This window comes from Polyodon spathula, chromosome 5 (assembly GCF_017654505.1).
Source record: "Polyodon spathula isolate WHYD16114869_AA chromosome 5, ASM1765450v1, whole genome shotgun sequence".
Lineage (NCBI taxonomy): Eukaryota > Metazoa > Chordata > Actinopteri > Acipenseriformes > Polyodontidae > Polyodon > Polyodon spathula.
The window spans coordinates 24,747,439-24,763,957 of record NC_054538.1 but is presented as its reverse complement, the minus strand read 5'-3'; the positions used below and the strand labels follow the sequence as shown (position 1 = coordinate 24,763,957).

The following is a 16,519-nucleotide window of genomic DNA, read 5'->3' as shown; positions in this document are numbered from 1 at the left end:
GGCCAAATAGTTAAATTTTTGTTTCATCGGACCACACCATCTTTTGCCACATCTTTTCAGAGTTTCCCACATGCCTTTTTGCAAATTCCAAGCGTGATTTTACATGGGCTTTTTTCAGAAATGGAAACCTCTTGGTGGCTTCTCTGACCAATACCCTTTTTACCCGGCTACTCAGTTTGTGAGTACGGCTTGCTCTAAGCAAATTCTGGGTGGTGTCATATATCTTCCACTTCTTAATGATCGACTTGACTGTGCTCCACTGTATATTCAATACCTTTGAAATCTTTTTATACCCCTTTCCTGATCTGTGCCTTTCTATAACTTTATCCCAGAGTTGTTTTGAAAGCTCTTTGGTCTTCATGGTAGTATCTTTGCTTTGAATGCACTATCCAACTGTGGGACCTTACAGAGACAGACGTATTTAATATGAAATCATGTGAACCACTTTTATTTCACACAGATGGTCTCCATTTAACTTAATTCTGAAGGCAATTGATTGTACCTGAGCTTATTAAGGAGAGTCATAAACAAAAGGGGTGAATACTTATCTAATGAAGACTTTTCAGGTTTTTATTTTTAATTGATTTGTTTTTTCACACAATTTTTTTTCACATTGAAAGTGTTGAGTAGATTATGTAAATCAAAGGGAAAGAAATCCCATATAAATGCATCAAGATTTCAGGTTGTAACACAAAAAACTGTGAAAACGTCCATGGAAGGTGAATACTTCCTATAGGCACTGTCTTTCATCTACTGCCCTTATCATTTGTTCATTTGTTTGGTTCCCCTGCCATCATTTTGCAGCGTGCCTTGTCTAGGGGGACGGTTGCCCAAGGTTACTTGTCCTGTCCGCTGGCATTAGTTATCATTTCATTCATCATTTTTTTTTACCAGCATAGGGGCGGCTAACGGGCTCCAAAGTTCAAGGCCATGGGCCAAATTCAAATAGCGTAATCATCTATGGGGATGTTTATCTGTCAATTCAATAAATCATTAATTTTACTCCATTCATGGCTGAATAACTGAATCTGTTCACATTGTTCAGTATGTTTATAATCCAGGACTGACAATGGAATGTGAAACAAGCAATGTGATTGGTCACGCAAGGTTCCAGCTCTCCGTATATTGGAGTACAGTTGGAGCCGTGTCACATATTCAAAATCCCCGGTGGCTATCTTCTTTATATTTACAAATGTACAGTAACTATAAAACCGAGTGACCAATTACCAGCAAAAAAATCCCAAAAGTAGAAAGTAGAAAGTAGTCATGCTTTTACACTCACTCACCCCAGCTTTGTCACTTCAAATAATTTATTTTTAGCTGTTTGTAAATGCTACAGAAAAACACAAAGACACTGCTGCACATTATTTACCCCTCTGACACAGACCTTGAAAAATGACTAAAATGCAGCACGTTATTATTTTTATCTTTTTACTCTTGTTCTGCTGAATCAACAGCGTTTTGAACTCACAGAAAAAAAAAATTAAAAATTCAGCGCCATCTCAACTATGCCTTTTGGATCTTTTCAATGGCAATGTAACACTGGACACATCAAAAATAAATGTATTTAATTACTTTTGCATGTTTCAATGAAACAAATTTACTCAGCTTAACTTAGTGTGTAGTTCAAAGTTATATGTGGGACTACTTTTGTGGTCCCTTTATTGGTGGAAGGATATTTAATAAACAACATTTTTTGCCCTTAAAATTACTTCTGCTTTTTTTTTTTTTTTCAAATCCACTTTTTGACCTGGATTATATATGTAATGAGGCCCTTCAGGATGTCTGTATATATGGAATTGTGACAAAGTGCCCGCCCCTGTGTGTATTTTCTGTTATATGTTGCGTGTGGTGTGTTAAATGTTGGTGTATAGTCACTGGTACACGGGATATAAACGGGTCTGTGTAACACGAGTGTTTAAAATGTATATTTGTATGTAGGCACGAGGATTGCACAGCACTTCACGTGCAAGTAAAATGTAATATGTGAGCACGGGGAATTGCACTTTATTAATTCACGTGCAGTTGTACCGCGACTCCAATTGAATGATTGATTAGAGGTTGAGTCTCGGTACAGCTGCATAAAAGCAGCATGTTTTCACATGCTCTGGGTTGTGGGTTCGATGAGTGGAGAACGGGTGTGGAGAGGAGAGAATTAAGAACGAGAAAACGAAACAAAGTAAATTATATGACCGTTGTTTTCACTCACCTTGTTTGTCTGTTAGTCCACTGTTTGTGTAAGTGTTAGTCCGTTTTGTTTGTCTGTTTATTTTGGCTTCACATGCCGTGTGCTGTTTTTTGTTACAATCTTTTTATTTTCTGGTCTGTTCATTCATTAAATGCTGGCTCTGGCCTGACGCCACCCACTCCGGCCGTCTTTGTGACAGGAATATATGGCCTTCTCGGGGGTTGGAGGCACTGGACTTCGTCTCGTGCCACACAACGCCCCAAGGCGTCCGTATATTCGACATATACGGACACCTTGTCGGTCCTTATTGCATACTTATACACATCTTGAGACACTTCTATGTAACTTGATGCCTTGTGTGTTTTTGATGTAATAGTTATTATCTATGTTATTATGGAAATGTAATTATGGAAGTCAAATTGTTTCTTTGGTCCACTTTGGTTCTTCAACTTAACTTGTTTTCAATTGGTTGTGTTGTCTTTATTGTTTGTGCATTGTTGTGTTGTCTTAATTTGTTTGTGTTTTTTTATGATTACTCAGTGTGACACATCTTGGCACTTTACAGAATTATTCACAATCAAGTGCACTCATTCCTTGTGCTGTACATCACTTGGTTTTAGGAAAAGATTGCTCTGATTGAAATATTTACCTGGTAAACCTGGATTGCCCGGTTCACCAGGTTTTCCTATGCCCATGTTTCCTTTTGGCCCGATTTCACCAGCATCTCCTGTAAATACAAGGTTAATAATATCATAGATGACACAAGTCTAAAATAAATAAATACTTGATTGCAATATTTGTTTTTGAGATTTTTAAACAAAATTAAATAATATAAGTTATACATCACTTGTAGGTTGTCTTTTATTATAATAGAAATCATATCAAACATGTTGAGCAGGCCCCTTAAACTGCATCAAATGACATTTCATATAATAATTTAGAGTTACAATACACACTGTGTCAATTTCTAATCAATATTAATCAAGTTTATCATTGGTGTAAACCAATGTTCATGTATTTATACAGTGTGAAATATTGTAAAAAAACATTTGATTCCATTCTAATGTCAGGTGTCACAGATACCTTTAATGCCAGGGATACCAGGAAGACCATGTGAACCCCTACGCCCTGGTAAGCCATTTGAACCAGGTAAGCCAGGAAATCCTCTGGAACCCTGGGGGCCGATAGGTCCTGGTGGCCCAGCTGAACCTTTTCGTGTTTGACAAATATCACAGTTTCTAGTCCCTCCATTATGTAAGAAGGAGGGCAACTGAGCTACAGTTTAACAGATAACAAGAAGAAAGACATATATTTGTTAATCTGTGACAACTAAGCTATACAGTCAGTGTTTGTTTTTCTGATCCTTCTGAAATTTAAATTATTGTTGAGAAATATAGAGCACTATTAGCATAGCTTTAACTCTTGAGTAATAACATTTGCAAATATCTGAGAGTCACTACAACCAACAATACAACTGTCTTGATAACCCCCTGTGATAAAGACAGAAAGGATCAATGTTGTAAATCTCCCTCCCGACCAGAAAGGGCCTTGTGTAAGGATGGTGGTACGTTGCCTCCTAGGTGGACCACCTTGATGGTAGGTTAGGGGGAGCGCGTAGTTGCACATACCCGGAAAGACTCCATTGCAATCAGCAGCGGGATGGCCCTCTATTGGAGAAACCATGGCAACGGGTTGACTGCAGGGAGGAGTTTGTTGGTACAAAGGGGAAGCAGCTACGTCAGTTCGCCACCTTCCGCTGACGAATGTGAACAGACGGCCGGAGCCTGTAATGTTTGTTATTGTTTTGTTATGTGTGTGTTTTGTGTTGCAGAGGAGAAGTGAGCACCCCGGAGCTATCGCCACAGAGCCAGCAGTCACCTGAGCACTTCTCTGCACAGCACCACATTCACTAGCACCACGATCCCCCAGAAGTGAGTACGCACAGTTTTGTGCATGGAGGACACGGGACAGACATAGTCCATTATTGTTATTATTATTTTTGGTTTGCAAGCCTGCCGTGCGCCCCCAATCCCATTGCTGGTAGAGAGTGGACTCTTTTGTGTTGTTTACAGTAAACATGGACTGTTATTGGAAGAAGTACTGTTTGGACATGACCTGACTGGTTATTTACACCAGAACCCCATTGCACGCAAGGTATTACAGGCAACAGTAAAATTGTGACTACCTTTTTCTTTTATATAGTCCAAATATAATCTGGCTAATTATGATTATGAAAAATTAAACAGGCTCTCTAAAGTTCATGTTATAATGAAAGTTTTATGACTGTATTATAACCCTATTCCATGTTTAAGAACTATACAGGGAATATGATAGAATGCCTTAGCAGTTGTTGACACAGGTGTACTTTAAATGTTTCCAAAGATCATAAAATACAGCTTACTGCTTAGGACATCCAAGCAAATCTGTCGAATGAACTCTTCTGAAACCTCTCTTCCCTGTTAATATAAAGTAAAATGTAGATTGACTTTAGCCATGTATTCAAGAATTACAGAGGAAGAATTACAAAATGTGGAAGAGTATCCGCAAGCATGATGTTGTTTTTATGGTCATTATTGAGTCAATACATGTATTACTACATTAAATTTATGTTTGACTAGTGATAGCTACACAATGTATATTTTAGTTAATATGTGGTGTGTAGAGTACTTTTCAAAGTGTGTCACACTGGGCAAATCTTTTTCATCTTTCAGGTCATACGCAAAATACTAAATCAACCCTTGAAAATCAACCCTCATTGAAAATTATAGGTTACTGGTAAATGATTCCTATTGAGTTAAAACATCATTCCCTCAGAATAAAGAGCCTTTTTTTTTAGCTATACAGGTATTAGAATTAATATTGAATACAATCCATTTCTATACTAGTAGCTATGTTCAAATAAAAAAAAAAAAAAAATTATCACTTCCGCCAAGAGGGAGGTGTTCAATTATTTCTTTGCAGAGGTCATGATTCCCTCTTGTGGCTACAGCTAATACAGTAATATTTATACATTTATAAGTTTACTATATTTGAAAATGACATTAAAAAGCTATATATATATCTATTATATATATATATATATATATCTATATATATATATATATATATATATATATTATCTATATATATATATAAGTTATTAGTTGATATAAATGAGTGCAGTTACAACTAAAGATACAAATAGTAAAGGGGAATTGATGGTAAGGAAGTTACTTTTACATATGTTATTCGTATACACATATTTGATTAGTAGCTTGGGTAACATCCTTATTTTATGGTGCTATTTAATCAAATCAACAGATATGGTCACACCCTTAACACAATTCAAAACTCTAAAAAGCGACTGAATGTAAACACATACCGCATACCTCTGTATTTCTATAAAAGGAGATTGACTCTATACCTCTTGCATATAGACTCTATACATAAAAATTGGTGTAATTATATGAATTACACAGAAGGAAGGAAAATACTTACAGGTCTGCCGTCTATTCCTGGTGGTCCAGAAGGTCCCATAGCTCCATTTAATCCCCTTGGACCTGAAGGACCGACCATGCCGGGCAGACCATGTTCTCCTCTATGGCCATGTTGGCCTCTTATGCCAGGTTCTCCATGTTCACCTTTCTATTAGAAATGGCGATAGAACACAATATTTCAGATGAGTAAAAAGAACATCGATATTTTTGTGTTTCCTGTGGTACACTATTGTTTGTATACGGTTGTAAGCAGGGATTCTATATATCCATTTGATATAAAATAATTTTGAAAAACACACATTTTTTATCTTGTCAGAGAATTAGCTTTATGTTTACCAGGCTTACAGGAATTTTTCGGAACTCGGGCTCAAGTCACGGCCGCAAAAGACTCAGACTCGACCTTGTGTGACTCGGACTCAGACTTGGACTCGAACATTTGGGCTCCGTTACTCGGAGATATTAACGACGAGTCCTGTTTTTTATTTTCTATTACACAAGTGATATTACAGTTACTAGAAGACTGCAAGTTTGATAAGGAATAAATAATGTCACCATGGTAAACAAGTAATTAATATGGCTTCCAACAAGCCTTTCTCTTTACCACTTTAAACCGTGTTCTAAGCTTTTTAAGCACTGCATACAGGGTTTTCAAATAAACCAGCTACTTTTATTTAACAATGTTATGATTATTTTCAGCTATTATTAATCTGGTTTTTTTTGTCCTATTATCGCACTGTAAGATATAGTTCATAAACTGCATAGCTACATAATTATATGTAGCCATAGGTGCTTGTCATTTTAGGAGTTCATGTATAGAGGCTGTACACCTTTAAGAAAAAAAAGGTGGGATATCAGTTGATCCCTTGTCAGCTGATGATATACATTGCTTGCAAGTGTAGACTAGCACGGTAACGCCAGTTTCTTACAAGTTGCGATGGTGACCAAACTTGTGAGTAGTACTGTTCATGGCTTTAACTAGCTATTAGGACACAGAGGCCGTGTCCTCTGTTTTTATGCATCATAAATGCTGATGCTCATGTAAAAACATTGGTAAAGTACAAAAGACTGCTTAATTTTCTCTGTTGGTTTGCCATCTAACATAGATGTGGAGGTTGAATAGTAAATACCAAGCAGTGATATACAGTGCCTACATCCCCTTGAACTTTTTTTCACATTTTGTTGTGTCAGTGCCTCAGAGTTTCATGCATTTCCCACTTGTCTACACACCATACTCCACACTGTTAAGGGGAAAAAAGTTTTTATTGAGAAAAAAAAAAAAATATATATATATATATATATATATATATATATATATATATATATATATATATATATATATATATATATAAAAACTGAAAGATCATAATTGGATAAGTCTCCATCCCCCTGAGTTAATATTTGGTGGAAGCATTGATGGACAGCAATCTTATGCCACAAAATTTTCAATTGGATTTAGGTCGAGGCTCTGACTGGGCCACTCAAGGACATTTACCTTTTTGTTCCTTAGCCACTCCAGTGTAACTTTGGCTATGTGATTTGAGTCGCTGTCATGGTGAAAGGTGAACTTCCATCCCAGTTTCAGCTTTCTTGCAGAGGGCAGCAGGTTTTCCTCAAGGACTTCTCTGTACTTTGTTCCATTCATTTTCCCTTCTATCCTGACAAGTGCCCCAGTCCCTGCCGGTGAGAAACATCCCCACAACATGATGCTGCCACCACCATGCTTCACAGTAGGAATGGTATTCTTTGGGTGATGTGCTGTGTTTGGTTTGCGCCAAATATAACGCTTTTCATTTAGGCCACAAAGTTCCATTTTAGTTTAGTCAGACCAAAAAACTTTTTCCCACATGGCTACAGAATCTCCTGAGTGTCTTTTGCATACTTCAAAATTGGATTCAAGGTGAGCTTTCTTGCGTAATGGCTTCCTTCTTGCCACTCTACCATATAGGCCAGATTTGTGGAGTGCTTGGGATGTTGTTGTCACATCCTTACTTTGACCAGCTTGTAGCTCTTGCAAAGTTGCCATTGGCCTCTTGGTATTCTCTCTGTCTCCCTTAGTGCTCGGTCACCCAGTTTGGAGGGACGGCCTGATCTAGGTAGGGTCTTGGTTGTGCCATACACCTTCCACTTCTTAATAATTGTTTTGACCATGCTCCAAGGGATATTCAAGGCCTTTGATATTTTTTATACCCATCCTCTGATCTGTGCCTTTCAACAACTTTGTCCCAGAGTTTTTTTGAAAGTGCCTTGGTGCTCATGGTTGAGTCTTTGCTTTGAAATGCACTACCCAGCAGATAGAACTTACAGGAACTGCTGAATTTATCCTGAAATTATGTGAATCACTACAATTTAACACAGTTGGTGGCCACTTAATTTGGTGTGTGATTTTGAAGGTGATTGGTTACACCTGACCTCATTTAGGATTGTTATTACAACGGGGGTGGACACTTATTCAACCAAGTTTTTATTTTGAATTAATTTTCTACAAATTTTTTAAATATTTTTTTCACTTGGAAGTTGTGGGGTAGGATGTGTAGATAAATGGAAAAAAATATATATTTTAATTCATTTTAATTCCAGTCTATAAGGCAACAAAAGGTGAACATTTTGAAAGGAGTGTAGACTTTCTATAGTCACTGTAAATACTGCCAGCTAGAGCTTGGAACCTAAGTTTGACCTCAGTAGAATGTCAGCTCTGGTCATGGCCCTGATACTTTTGTGTAAAAATGTAGCTTAAAATGAACAGTTGCATTCAGGAAATTTAGAACAAGAACAGCGAAAAACAAAAATAAAAATATACTTAAGGATTATGTGTTGGACACGAGACATTAATAAAATGCCATGAAAATCATTTTAATGAAGTGCCGTAATGCAGCTAAAAAACTCAATATTTAAACAAAAAAGGAAGTGAAAAGTTTAGCGTATCAAGCTAGAAAAACTTTTCTTATTGAACTCTAATAAACCAACGTTATCTTTCACCAGTCAAGTCGTAGAGTGCCTAAATAAAGTTTGGAGTCAATTACAACAGATTTATTTTATGTTGTATCTTCTTAGCAGCCACAACTATTCCACGTAAAATAGATTTGTTTACATTGTTTAGTTTAGATGATTTAATTGAGCAGCAGATTCCCTAATTAGATAATGAGCTGACAATATCTCAGCCAAAGAAGCATGCACGGTTATTTAAGACGTTACTATAATGAAAAACAATATGTTGCTGAGTTGTTTTCCCTGCAAGAGCAGGGTCAGCTGTTGCAAGGAAAACAATGCTCAAACTGACCATTTTAAGGTGAAAGCTGAATGCATAGAAACAATTGGGACTGTAATATGGAAGTGTACTGCTTAGAAAAAAAAAAAAACATTTACTGAATTAAACATGCACTGCAGCTTACTTGATTGCAGTAAAATAAATAAATAAATAAATAAATAAAAATTCCCTAAATTTAGCTCTCAGATTGTGCTAATGAAAATATCTAAAATGTATTGAAATGTGATTGCTGTGGTGTATTTAATATAGTAAATAGTAGAACAAACTTGATGCAATTTAAACTTTTACTGAAAAATAAAACAGTAACATGTTATCATAAGAGCTGTATGTGTTACATACTCTCAGATCAGGACTTCACTAACACTGAGCATGGGAGCTGCAGCATGCTGTTTCCCATATTACAAGTGGCCAAAATTAAATGTTGGGTAACCAATTCCGCACACATTGTATTGCATTGTATTGCAGGGGCCTTGATGCTCAAAGTCCATGTTTCTTCTTATTGATCTTGCCTTGCTGTGAGCAGTGCTAATTTAAAGCTCCTTCATTGCACTAATAGAGTACTTTGTCAGACACAAGCAGACCACTGCTAGTCTAGCACATGCTTAAACCATATGAAAATTCACATTACCTGCTTTTTCAGTGGCAAATGCATTAATCCAATGTTGTATAATAACATTCTTTACAAATTATTAACATGAAAAAATGTTTTTATTATAACTTTTTGAACCATAAGAAACACTACAAAAATGTTGCATAATGGGTATAATTATAATTTTCTAAGACAAATAAATGCCCTTTAAAATGTGTTATAACACGTTACGTTTCTGTATCTTAAAAATGACGCAGATGCATGTTCTGCAGTACAGTGTCTTGTCTCAGTGCCACACCCTCCTGACAGTCTTGGCAGAGTGACAGATGCATTTTTAGGGGTAGGCTCTAATGTAAAAACAAAATAAAATAATTCTTTCAATTTCAAATCACAACCTAGCCTGGAATAAATTTTTCCAATGAAAAGTTGTAATATTTTAGTGACAAATCTTTTTTGTTTTTGGGGTCTTTTTTTTGTTTGTTTTAAAAGCTAAAGTCAGTAGAGTGCAAAACTTAAATCCAAGATTGCCACTGGGCAGGAACAGTAATTGAATTTGGTGCGTAAAAAAGCATTTTTACACGATTTATATATGTTTAAGTTAAGTAAAAACTATTGATAATAACCTATTTGGGGTTTTGTTTGTTGAAATCTAATAAAAACTTTGCCCACCCTACTAGAACATACAGTAATTTATTTGTTTGCACTGAAAACATTAGAACATTGGCCACCTTAATATTTAAACGCTGGATTTGTGGAATTTCAAGTAATATGAATAGATTTACAGTAATGAAAACATATATACTGCTATGAACCAAATATTAGATCCTAATGGAAAGAAACAAAAAACATACTCACCACTCCTTTTAATCCTGGTGTTCCAGCTACACCCTGTAAAATGGCACAGCCAAAAATGTTATTCAGTGGTATAATAATTCTAAATCTATGACAAAACAAATTAGAGAGCTACTGCATTCAATATTTTTATTATCACATCTAAAAAATACATTTCAATGTATTTAAATATTTTAATAACCTTATTTTGCCAGTTTTGGATCTTTAATAAAGAACTGTAACATTCACACATGTTACATATTGTGCAAATCACTGTATGTAAATATCTGCATTTTGACATTTAAAAAACAAAAATAAGCAACATGAAATCAATATGTGTAAAGATGTAGTTATTGCTATACTTAATATTTAGTGTTTCTACCCTGTGTCCTTTACCTGATTTCCTGGTCTTCCTGGCTCTCCCTTTTCTCCCATAAAGCCCTAAAAACAGTAAACACACATTGAATACTGAAAGCTTTTTTTAATGTTCTTTTTAAATGTATATGGTAGTTGTAGGATGAGTCGCTCTGGCTGTTTTAATTATTAAATTGCAACTCACCCGAGGTAATGTTAATAGATGACATGGAGAGACGCTCTTTAACACTAGAGTGCCCTCCGCTGTTGTTTTATTGATACTTTTTTTTTTTTTTGTACATATTTGTCCTTTAATGTTTTACTTTTTCAGACATTGTGCTGTAGATAGTATGAGTTTTAGTGACCTTGTGATTTTTGGATGCAGTCTCACTCCGCTGTCCCAGGCAGTGACAGTCACAAGGTGTACACTTTTAATATCTGTATTGATTTAATGTGACACTTTGCATGATTAGCATTTTTTGGTGTTTTCATTGGAAGTATTTTGCACTTAATTTAAGTAGTATTTAAACTTTACACAGTTACTCTATAACCTCTGGCTTTTGGGGGGGTTAGCTTTCATTAATCTTCTGAGTTAAGAAGTTATATTGATGTATATGACTATAATTTTGCCAACTGTCTCTTTATTGCCTCAGATTGTATTTTTGTTGCACTCAGGGTTGTTTCCCTGTGTTTAATAAACTTTGTTTGAACTGTATCAGCTTTTGTACTTTCATTTGTTTGAATGGTTTCTGTCTGTGGGTTAGTAACATGGTCAAATCTGAACATTAGGCGTCCCCCTGCTCTTATCTCTCAATAAGGGGGTTGCGTAGTTGAGTAAGGAAACTAGAGGGCGCCACATTTAGTAAACAATACCTGGATTCCTCTTTCGCCTTGATTGCCCTTGTCACCCTGAAAAATAGTAAATATAATAAGTGTTATTTTTTTTTTGTTCAGTACTACAATTATTATAATCATATATTGTAACTTAAATGTCCATATGATATTGTTTTAGAACTGATATGATCTAAAACTTATGGAATTATATTACAGTGAATTAATATATGTGCCAGGAAGCAGACAATACACCAGGAAATATACAGTGGGGCTCACTTAATTGTCTAAAAAGTGGAAGATCTAAATATCAGCACCTGAACCGTATACACATTTATGAAAATAAAAAATTTGTCACATACAGTTTTTCGATTATATGATAGAGTATGTTACTACTTGGTTAATTAAACATGAAATATGTAAATGTAGTGTTGGCCAAGTACAGGCCCAATGGCCAGAGGGATTCTTATGCACTCAGACTGGTATTTATTCTAGCTTAAAGTATACAGTAGAGTCAAAAGATTTGAATCCGTATTATGTTATGTTGTGGGCTTCATGCTGCTCAGAAAGCAGTAGAATTAATAGCTGGTTTTGCCTTTGGGCCAACAACTCTTCCAGTTCCATTAATCCCCAGGAAATGCCCAGCGCCTCAATCATTATTGCTTAAATAAGATAACACTGCTGATTACATTTGGCATTTTGTAATTTAAAGGAAACACTAAGTATTTTAGGAAATATATACCTGAAAATCACTCTGTGCCCTGTTTAAAGGTTTGATACGGTAGTTTTGCACAATATTTTTGCAGTCTTACCATGCTGCTTGTTATATGCATTTAACATAGCTTATGCTGGTTTGCCATGTTTATGAATATACTTTACCTTGCCTTGCTATTTTTTGTTATCAAAGTTATTGGCGCCGGTAGAATACGGCCATCATCACTATTAAATTGGTGGTTAAGCCACCATTACCCCACTGAACGAGGTTGCTCCAAGGTGGTGGATGGGGAGGAGGTAGTTGATCGACCAAAGTAACAAGAGTAAGGGAAAAAAGGGGGGTTATACAGACAGTCGATGATGCTTGGTTTTCCTGGTCCTTCATATTGTAACAAAGGGCTGGTGCTGGGACTTTTGTGTGTGTGTATGTCTGTGCTTGAACTGTGCTTGCACTGGACTATACCGCTTTGCTGAACTTAGGAGGGCTTACCCTGTTGCAGACACTGTTCCCCTATACTGGACTATTGGTGCAACCTTGCACCAGCACTGACCCCTACCAAGGATGGGAAAAGGCTCCTGGTGATTATTATGTGCAACTGGCAGGAGCCAGGGGAGTTGGGATGATAGCAGGCACTGATTAGTTGGGGTTAACCTACAATGTTGCAATATTGTTGTGGGATATAAGAGGCAGCCTGTGTGCTAGCCAGGTGTGGAGAGTTGGAAAAGTAACCTGTGTAACCTTTCTTATGCAAAATAAAAGTGATTGCTGCTTTTGAAGAACTCCTGTTTTACCAAGTCATTACAATATGATTACAAAGAACATGTTTTATTAATTATTTTGTAGGTACATAAAAATCAAGGTTGGTAAATACTATGAAAACTGCAATCGCAATCAAACACAGTTAACATAGTTCTCCTTTTATTATAATCACAAATTACAATAAGAACAGGCAAAAACGTAACAACTGTGTACTTATAATGAAGGGACTGTAGGAAACTACTCATTTTTGTAAGGGTGCATCTGTCAATCTAACTAAATAAGCTGCTTTTTTTCTTTTGCAGTTCATAGTCATTTGCAAATTTGGACAGGTAATCTGAACAATTGGCTGAAGAAACCCTGATTCTAGAGATTTAGGACAAATTGTATGCCCCAGGTGACGGTATCAATATTTTCTGCAAAACACTTGATTTAGTTAATAATGTAAGTGGCCCTGTAGTAATGTAAGTCATTGAAATGTAAACTTTTTTTCACATTTTAAAGTGTAGTACCTATTATAAAATCCCCTGTTCAGAACAAACAACATATGCATCTATTTATTTAATTCTTTAACAACTTTGAAAGCATGTAAAATCCAGTTATTTGTGAATTGAAAACATTCACAGTTCCTTGCTTGATCTTTAGTTCCATGGGTTTTCTTGTAAATATAAGCATATATTGTATATTTATCTATATAGTTGTCTTTGAACTACAAATGCTTTTTAGACAACAATATTACTTCAAAGTATTGTTTTTATTATTATTACATTTGAGTCATGTGCATTTCTTTACAGTGACTAATATTGGGCACAGTTCTTCATTTTGGCAGACAGTATCTGCTTATTTCTTTGTTGTTTTTCCAAGATTTATTTTAGTTTATAACTATATTAATATGTGACATACTGCAGATACACTTTGTACGTTATTTGACATATATCGTTTTTCTTACACAGTGGTGCAGTAGCTGAAATCAGACTGTGCCATGAATCTGCCAATACTTATATTTTTTTGGTTCCAAGTTAATAATTGTTAGCAGTGGAATCTGTGCAGAAGTGTAGAAATTCGTTTCATGCAAATTCGTTTTCACAGCTATAAGCAAATATAGATTAATGCATTGGTTGATTTTAAATCGGTAAGATCAAGTGAATGCATGCATGTATGTATACAAAGATGTATGGTATAAATTATATATATATATATATATATATATATATATATATATATATATATATATATATATATATATATATATATATATATATTCTATTTTTGTTATCTGACGAGGACTGCTTTATTATTAAACGGTTTTTGTGGTTTAAAAAAAAAGCTTCTAAAAAAGCTATTAATTGATGACTTCCCTCCACATGTTTTGGAAAAAGAAAATTATTTTAGTTTTCCATATATTAAGTCAAAAAGTATATAACATAAAAACCCCTTTATAGCTATTATGCGTAATACTGACGTAAGCAGAAGGAATTCCTTAATCTTATAAAAGTTAATTGCATTCTACTTTTTTTGTTTGCCAGCATTCATCATTACATGTTCATATGTTTTGTATTTAATCATCTATACAGTTGTGAATTCACCATATTTCATTCAGAACTATATTGTGGGGATTTAGGACTATCACAGTTAACAGTAATAGTTGATTTCCATTATATGAGAGTAGATGTTAAAACTTCATGCTGATTTGAACTCAGCTCTCACCAAGATAAGCACCAACTCAGACATAGCTTTACAGTAAACTAATGTGATCCATCTGCGTCTCCATCCATTTGCGTTTCTTTCCACCTGGATGCAGATATCATTCTGCCTGGTGTTGATGGCTGAAGTATAATGCTGGCTCAAGGAATCAGCTTATTTTGCATCCCCAGCGCATCAGCATGACAACCATCTTGATTGAGTAGGGTACATCTCTGGGGTCTTCAAGTGGGCACCTTCCATCCTCAGTGTTTTGTCGACTAGCCCACAACATCTCAAGAGGGCTCGACAGTGATTCTGGCATCCCAACATCACCCCCTCCATCTCCCACTCAATAAGTGTTGCTTTATTTCTATTGCATTTGAGATCCCTAGCCAGAATCTTTCTGTCTCAACCACAGCCAGTTACTGCTCCTTTCTTCTGCTTCAGATAAGTTCTTCTCTGTGCGATGCAACTCTTGGCCACTGAACCTTTCTCTGTTGAGCTGGGGTTTCCTATTGCCATGTAGGCAATGAGACAAAGACCCCCTTTTCCATGCTAAAGTTGCCCCATAATATCATCGATTTGAAGGGCAGCCTTTGGTTCTTCCACAGCTTTCTTTGCCGCACACTTTCTTTCAATTTTCAACACAGGTGCTGCCTCCCTTATGCATTTGTCACGTGAATCTACTAATGTAATTTCCAGTGGGACCTTGGCACACTTAAACTCCTCGGTTAGAGCAGAGACAGGTAGCTGCAGTATAAAGAGGCAATGGGGAACTCCCAACCATTTCCTGACGTATAAACTGATTAAACTTCATTGCTTCTCAACTGTTGTCAAATAAATGTTGTACATAATCAGTGGCCACAGCAGCATTGGCAGTAGACCAAACTGAAAGCATTAGAGTTTCAGTTTGCCCAGTAAAAATAATTATTTCCATTGCCATGGTAAAAGCCTGTGGAGAAATGGTGCATCCTGCCATTAATCCAACTTCTAGGCATTGCTATGTAGTGCTGAATTCTGAAGTTGAAAAACAAAATTGCAAATCTCCAAAGTAGGCTTTCACTAAATTTGTTATTGTCATCGGCACACTGAAAAAATCAAATGCTGCCCAAAGAAGTTCATGCGGCACTGAACCATATGCATTAGCCAAATCCAGGAATGTCACATGGAGCTCCTTCCTCTCCTGGAAAATGAGTAGAGCACTTGGCCACTAGCTCCCCTGTTGCAACACCACAGTACCATCTACTATTATACAGTGTTATTTATCAACTCTGTTTTCATATGCATGTACATTTTGAAGACATGATAAACAGCTGAATACATTTTATGGATATATTTCTCTTCATGTGCATGTCTTGCTGTTTAATCTTTGTGTAAATTGAAATGGTTTATTAAATCCTAACAGTGTAACAGGAATATTGTATTATAAGCAAATAAATACCTTGTGTCCTTTAATCCCAGGCAAACCCAGATGTCCTGGTTGGCCACCCATTCCTGGTTCACCTGGCTTTCCCTGGTTAATAACAACATGTTGCAAATGGAATTTAATGTTGTTTACAAACATATTGATATACAATATCTAGGGACAAAAAATGTGCATCTTTTATCTGGAACAATACTGAAACTTAAATGTAGAAAAATGAGTGATTTAGCAAATAACTAAATGATCCCTAAAAGTGTGTGCTATTTAAAGTAGGTGCAGTAGAATAAAAAAATAAAACCTTATATATATATATTTGGACTATATTATTATATATATAATAGATATATATATATATAATAATATATCATATATTATATATATCTATATATATATTTATACTCCATTACA

The 16,519-nt window shown here is 35.7% G+C and overlaps 1 protein-coding gene across 1 annotated transcript in view; it reads right to left on the bottom strand.

The window, feature by feature from the left end:
* LOC121316384 (collagen alpha-1(XXI) chain-like) overlaps positions 1–16,519 on the bottom strand; it is a 90,121-nt gene that overhangs the window by 4,649 nt on the left and 68,953 nt on the right. The window contains exons 23-30 of the mRNA XM_041251462.1: positions 16,130–16,201; positions 11,577–11,612; positions 10,746–10,790; positions 10,374–10,406; positions 5,666–5,812; positions 4,590–4,644; positions 3,272–3,463; positions 2,838–2,915 (exon numbers count right to left, since the gene is read on the bottom strand). Coding sequence (XP_041107396.1) covers positions 2,838–2,915; positions 3,272–3,463; positions 4,590–4,644; positions 5,666–5,812; positions 10,374–10,406; positions 10,746–10,790; positions 11,577–11,612; positions 16,130–16,201 — 658 coding nt within the window. The remainder of the gene's footprint in view (positions 1–2,837; positions 2,916–3,271; positions 3,464–4,589; positions 4,645–5,665; positions 5,813–10,373; positions 10,407–10,745; positions 10,791–11,576; positions 11,613–16,129; positions 16,202–16,519) is intronic.